This window comes from Mercurialis annua, linkage group LG4 (genome assembly GCF_937616625.2).
Source record: "Mercurialis annua linkage group LG4, ddMerAnnu1.2, whole genome shotgun sequence".
Taxonomy (NCBI): Eukaryota; Viridiplantae; Streptophyta; class Magnoliopsida; order Malpighiales; family Euphorbiaceae; genus Mercurialis; species Mercurialis annua.
The window spans coordinates 32,185,001-32,191,675 of NC_065573.1; the positions used below are offsets into that span (position 1 = coordinate 32,185,001).

General features: G+C 31.3%; 2 protein-coding genes across 3 annotated transcripts; one reads left to right on the top strand and one right to left on the bottom strand.

The window, feature by feature from the left end:
- The first annotated feature begins 705 nt into the window (after positions 1-705).
- LOC126676291 (uncharacterized) lies at positions 706-1,885 on the top strand. Of its 2 annotated transcripts, none has more exons than XM_050370462.2 (2): positions 706-810; positions 1,082-1,885. In XM_050370462.2, exon 2 carries the CDS (start codon positions 1,114-1,116, stop codon positions 1,762-1,764), a length of 651 nt encoding a protein of 216 aa, XP_050226419.1. In that variant the 5' UTR covers positions 706-810; positions 1,082-1,113; the 3' UTR covers positions 1,765-1,885. The 2 variants fall into 2 exon arrangements, with proteins under 2 accessions (XP_050226419.1, XP_050226420.1); XM_050370463.2 differs by having other exon boundaries at positions 708-806.
- Positions 1,886-3,035: 1,150 nt separating this feature from the next.
- Positions 3,036-3,985, bottom strand: LOC126678947 (23.5 kDa heat shock protein, mitochondrial-like). The gene is made up of 2 exons (XM_050373872.2): positions 3,716-3,985; positions 3,036-3,547 (listed from the first exon to the last, which is right to left on the bottom strand). Exons 1-2 carry the CDS (start codon positions 3,870-3,872, stop codon positions 3,186-3,188), a joined length of 519 nt encoding a protein of 172 aa, XP_050229829.1. The 5' UTR covers positions 3,873-3,985; the 3' UTR covers positions 3,036-3,185.
- Between the last annotated feature and the right edge of the window lie 2,690 nt (positions 3,986-6,675).

Here is a 6,675-nt window from a genome sequence, read left to right on the forward strand (position 1 = left end):
GCGCTGAGGGGTATTTTCGTCTATAAGGGCCGTGAATGGCGCCGCCACAAAGGTTGGGGGGTTTAGGGAAGCTTTTGAAAGTATAGAGGGTTTTGGGAAGCTTGGGGTAAAAGTCGAGGACCGTCGGTGATTATTAGCCGTAATTCTGAGGACGTTGTAATTTAGCTAGGAACGCATGTTGTCATCTGGTAATTTAACTGGAGTGAAACTTTTAATTATAATTTTATGAACCATATAAAATTGCGTCCAAACATACTACAATGCCAATTAAATTTTGAGCGAAATAACGAGAGATTGAATGAGAGAATTTGCGAAATTTCTTTGACTTTCTTTCTTATCTTAAAATTTTAAGGTACTTAAATCCTATTTTCTTTAACATCATTTGATAATTTAATTACAAATTGTTTTAATCTAATTAGCCATAAATAATTGAGTAAAGAAAGAGAGAGGAAAAACAGTAAAACTAAATTCCTTCTCTCTCTCTCTACATAGCATAAACACTTCTAAACTCTACAGTTTGCTTATTATTCTTTTAGAAGAATTGATTGTATCAGCGAACAAAGTAGGTGAATTTGTTTATGTAAATTGTAAACAGTAAATATAATGAACCACCCAAAGTTACAAACCGACCCAATAAAAAATAAGTACTCCTGATAAAAAAAAAACGACACCTTGTTGTGGTGACTTATAAATAGAATTTTTTTTTTGTGAGATTATAAATAGAATTTTCTACTTCTTTTCAGTTGAGAATTGGGAGAAAAAGATTGGCGTTTTTTTAGTCTAATTGTCTCGATTTCATCTTTTGAGTTCGTAATTTCCTTTTCCTTTTCCTTATTATTATTTTTTATTCAATTTCTGATTAGGGATTTACTATTCCGTTTCCGCTGAATTTCGTTTCGCAACTATCATAATTAATTACCTTGTAATTTGATTGAAAATCGATGACTATTGATTTCGGATTACGAAATTGTAAAATTAATCTATAAGGACAAATTTGTATGAATTAGGGTTAGAAAACCTACTAATTTTAATTCTGTGCAGACTGTTATTCAAGATTTAAAGTAGCTGTCTAATCTTGCAGGTGATTGATTTATAAAGTTGATATATTCAGTTATGGGAGGTCATGGAGGTCTTAACATTCTCCCTCAAAAGCGGTGGAATGTGTATAACTTCGATAACCGAGAGAAAGTTAAAAAAGACGAAGAAGAAGCTGCAAAAGAGGAGCAACTAAAGCGCGAGCAGGCTCGAAAGCGCGATACTGAGTTTCGCCTCGAGCAGCTTCGTGTTGCACGCGGATTGGCTCCGTTAATAAAACCTGAGAGTCCGAACAAAGTGGAGAATGACGAGTCGGAATCAAAGTCGAATCACATTAATTTATTTGAGGGGATTAAGATTTTTGATCCGATTAAGACGTTGGAGAATGAAGGAGAGGGGTCTAAGAAAAAGAAGATGAAGAAAGAAGAGGTGAGAGTTGTGACCGCGGAGGATGAGAAGTATAGGCTAGGTTATGGTCTTGCTGGTAAAGGAGTTAAGCTGCCGTGGTACCTTGAGAAAGCGAATGATAATGCTAAAGACAAGGAGAGCGGAAATGATAGGTCAACTCGAGGGGAAAAGGATATGAAGAAGGGTGGGAAGAAGACATTGGAAGAGCTAAGAGAAGAAAGATTGAAGAGGGAAAAGCGAGAGAAGGAGAGGGAACGAGCATTGTTGGAGAAGAGGATGCGAGAGGAAAGTATAAAGAGTCGAGGTTTTTCCCGGAGGTGAGGTTGTTAAAAGTTACATTTTAGATTTTAATGTTATAAATTAATATTTGCTGCTGCTCGAGTCTACTGCTTGATGTATATTAGCTCTTCAATTCCAGCAATGAAATTAGTTATTAACTTGATTTCCACTGCTGATCATTAGTTATAAATGAACGAAACCTTTAAGCTCTAGTAGATTGCCTATTTGCCTTTGACTAGTTCATAGATGCTCGGCAATTAGTACTTCTTTAGAATTAGTTGGTCCATAGCCTCTTAGCAATTTCTTCATGAAAGTGCGAATTAGTCCTGCTGTTAACTTGCTTGGGCTGTACAAAACACTCGTAAGTTTTATAGGCCTCTCGGATTAGGTCATTCAAGCTACTTTGATCTTACGTCTAAACAAGTGAAAATTTGAGTTTCAACTATTTTTATTTGTCTTCGAATCATCTGTAATACTGGAAAAGATTATGCAGCATTTTGTTCTAATGTTAATAATAGAGTTGTCTGCACATTTTATTTAAGCTCGTCCAACATCATTAACTCATAAAATTCTTTTAGTTCCAGTGTCTTACTTGTTCAGTTGGCAGCATCTAGCATGAAGATTAGGGGCTAAATATTTTTACTATTAATTTGAGGCATCTTATTCTGGTATGAATATTAATGTTTATCCATAAAGTGCCTCCTATAGTAGATTTAAGATTAAGAGTATACATTTACTTAATGAGATGATATGCATGTGCGGTTTGGGGCAATATCCTTATTTAGGGGTATCAAATTGGGTTATGTCAGTTTGAAATTATCAAAAAAAATTGGTTTCAGTAATTGTCTGTGTCAAGGAAGTCTTTTGATCTGCTGGTCGTGTTCTATATTTTCTATAGTCTGCATTTGGCTTTATAAGCTGAATATAAATGTGAAGGCCTGTGATTAGGCTGTCTAGTACAATTAAAAGCATTTAACCATAAAGATTGAACTTGATTTTTTTTATTCGTTGTACTTTGAATCTCATTGTTTGTAACTTCATTTTTCTTACATTTGCAATGAAAAAGCAATGCCAATTAAGTATTATTTTAATTATGGAAACAATTTGCAAGCATGATGTTTATGCTTACCAATTTTAGCCGATTTAGTCTGTTATTTTTTCATATTCAATCAATTATCTAGTGTTTGAACTTTGAAAATAGCATGCAATTGAAAGGTAATTGTAGATTGACAGATGCTATAGTATTGATTTGGCTAAAAGCCTTATTGCTAGGGTCTGCATAAATCGAATCAAACTGAATAAGTAAACAGAACGAAAAATTTGTTTTGTTTTGGTTTGGTTTGATATTACAAACAAATTCAGATTTGCAGTTTGGTTTGGTTTGGTTTTGAGTGCAAAAAAAAAGTTCAATTTCGGTACAAATCAAATCGGAAAAATCAACCGAACTAGTCCTAAGTTGACTATTAATCAATAGACACTGGAACTACACCAGGCTTCTCCTCAAGCTTCTCCTCGCCGTTGATCTTAGGTATGAAAATTTTGAGATCTCCACAATTCATCTTAGCCTTGATCTGGTCAGTCTTATAAACACTAGGAATCAAATTAACAACCTTTGCAGAATTCACGCTGCAATGCCGATCGACAGGTTTGTCTACTTGGATATGAAGGCCATTCTCATTCTTATCCAAATATAACTTCACGTCCTTTTTTGATATATCCGTCATTCGATATGTTATACATAACCTGTTTTTATCTTCTTCTAGATCTATTGGGTGCTCGTATATATCATTGCCGGGACTCTCTACCGAGAGCTTTGCTATAGTATCTGGTTTTATGGAAAAAAATTAGCAAGTCGTACAAATTAAGACAATGTAAAGATGGTTGTAATTGTTATAAAATATTAAATTAGCAAGTTTTACGGATTTTGTAAAATCTTTCATCTGAGATCTCATAATTCAAAGAGCGTGTAAAACTAATAGATGAGAAATATTACCATTTAGTGAATTACTGGCGGCGAAATGCTTGTGGAAAAGCTTCGAAAGGTAAGGTGACGATGAGGAGGTGATGTTCAAAATCTGAAGTTGAAGTGATTGTTTGGTTTGGGTTCTTGGTGATAACAGCCTGCTTATATTTTGAACGTAGAAAGCCATTGTTAGTTCATATGAGAGCGGTTGACTAGGTTTTCTTTAACCATTTTTGTCTGATTTTCTTATGCCCTGTGTTTGAATTTCTTTTAAAAGTATTCTAACGGGCAGTACACCCAAAGAAAAACAATTGCAATAATTTTAATTAAACTCATCAGCCATACATCTAAACATCTCAGATAGGCTAATACCTCTTCAACATCTCATTATTCAATCAATTCACTCCTAAAAATTACTTTTAAAGATGATAAATTATACCAACAGTGTCTAAACTTTTTAAAATATTCCATTTGAGTATCGGAATTTTTATTTTATTTTTGTGTTTCAATTTTTTAAAAGCATATTTTTAGTAATTTTCAATCATTAAACTACTAAGACTAAAAATAATTTTTAAATTTGTTGATATGATTTGATATTTTAATTTTAAAAATATAAGTGTACCATTGCGTAAACAACCGTCATTTATTTTACTTATATGACATATAATTTGAAATAAAAGGAGTCTTTTAGCCCATTAGTGATCCGAAAAATGCTAAAAATATTAATATAAAGGAAATAAACAGTCGAACACCAAAATAAAAGATTTGAAAAAGTTTAGACGTCTTTGATGTAATTTTTCTTGTTAAAAATAAAATAAATTTTAGTAAGTAGCTATACAATTGCCATTTAAGCTAAAGAAATTAGGAGTTGAACTCCACCAATGCGCGCGGGAAAGATAAAGAAGATAAAGCTTTTTTTAGATAATATGTTAGGAATAATATTGTCTTTTCTATAAAGTATTAAAAATCGGCCTAAAATAAATTTTAAAACAACGATGTGAATCGGCCTTTCATTGCCAAAAAGAAGGTTGAAAATCCGATATCTCAAACCGCGGACAGTCATCATTGAATCACATTCAATCCAAATTCGATATCAGCCATTATTTAAGCCTACTTAATTGCAAAAAAATAGTCGCAAGCTCTACTTCGAAAGCAAAGCAATTTTCGAGGGGAAATGGCAAAAACATTGGCCAGCGAAATTACAATATTTTCTAAAAACTCCATATGAGCAAAAACATTTGCGAGCCAAATTACAATAATTTTTAAAAACTCCACACGAGCAAAAACATTGGTGAGCAAAATTACACTAATTTCTAAAAACTCCGCATGTCCCTACTCTTTTCGGTGCTCTTAATGAATCTCGAACCTCAATAGTTTTAGGAGTTCTAGATTCAAAAGGGTTTGCAGTTATTTTGAGTTCTAATTCAGAACCGAAATAATTGGTTTTGGCCATTTCCCCTCGAAATTTTAATGGGTTAAAAGATAATTTTTATTTATTGTGTCAACCATAAATAGAGCCAATAAAACTATATTACATTATAAAATAAAGGGATAAGGTTCATATATACCCCTAATATTTGAGTTTGAAATCATATATGCCCTCATCAATTATAGAGCAGCCAACATTTCAACATTGAAATGACCAAATTGTAATATGTATTATATGGATGAGACACTTTTAAAAATTAGAGAGGGTCAAATTATAAAATATTAGAAGTTTGGGTTATAATTTTGACATTTTTGAAAAGTTTGGAGGGGGCTATGACCATCCCATGCCTCCCCTTCCCTCTATCATTGACCCTCATAATTTAAGAATGTGCATATATATATATATATATATATATTTTTTTTTTGTGGAGAGGATGTGCATATATATTCTAACGCTTATAAATGGATTTATTTAGGGATTTATTTAGGGTTTTACATTTAACACGATTAGGGACATACATAACATTTTTTAAAAAACATTAGTGCCTAAATGAGCCCACTTAAAAAGATTAGATTTATATTTGCAGATATTTTGAATCATGAGGATATTCATGATCTTGAGCTCAAATGTTAGAGGCATATACCATTCTTCCTAAAATTAATAAAAAATAATAACTGATTTTATCATATTATTAATATTATTTAAGAATAAATAAAAAATGTACTAGATATATTTGCGAATTATATAATGGACATAATCAAAGTAAATTATATTTTTAAGTGAACTGGTGGTTTATACAATTATTGTAAGTAAATATTGCGAAATTTCACACAATCAATGGCGTAGGCGACTGCTTTTTGATTTGGAGAATGTTTCAAATGACGAACATAACTTAATTTTTTGCTCAAAGCCAACATCAATTGTTTTATTATCAGCTTCCTATACCAATCTAAGTCTACGATTTCATTTTTAAATAAAGTTTTAAAACATATAGACTTTTGTATATGTAATTTGCAAGTATTTTCCTAAAAGATTAGGAATCGTTGATGTTTAAGTCTAAAATTTAAGAGTCAATTTCATATAAAATCACCACCTTTATACGTTTTTTATTTTAATCACGTTCTTTAAAAAGTGTCAAATAAAATCATCATCTTTTATTTTTTTGCAAATCTATTATAAATGTGAAAATTTAGTGTATTTTGACTTGACAACCAATATCAACAAAAAAAGAGTAAGAGAAAGATTTTTTTTGTATATTAATTAGAGCATTAATAAAATTAGGATATTTATTTGGGAGGAAAAAGACACCCGATTTTCTCATTTTACAAAATAAAAGATGGTGATTTTTTTGACACTTTTTAAAGAACGTGATTAAAATGAAAAAACGTGTAAAGGTAGTAATTTTACATGGAATTAATCCAAAATTTAATGACTAAATAAATCAAATGTTTAACGAGAATTTCAATTTTAAATATCTAAATTATGTAACAGTAATAATTAAAGTTAATTTTCATTTCTTTTATTTTAATTCTAGGCAATTAAAATAAAACAAATCCAAACA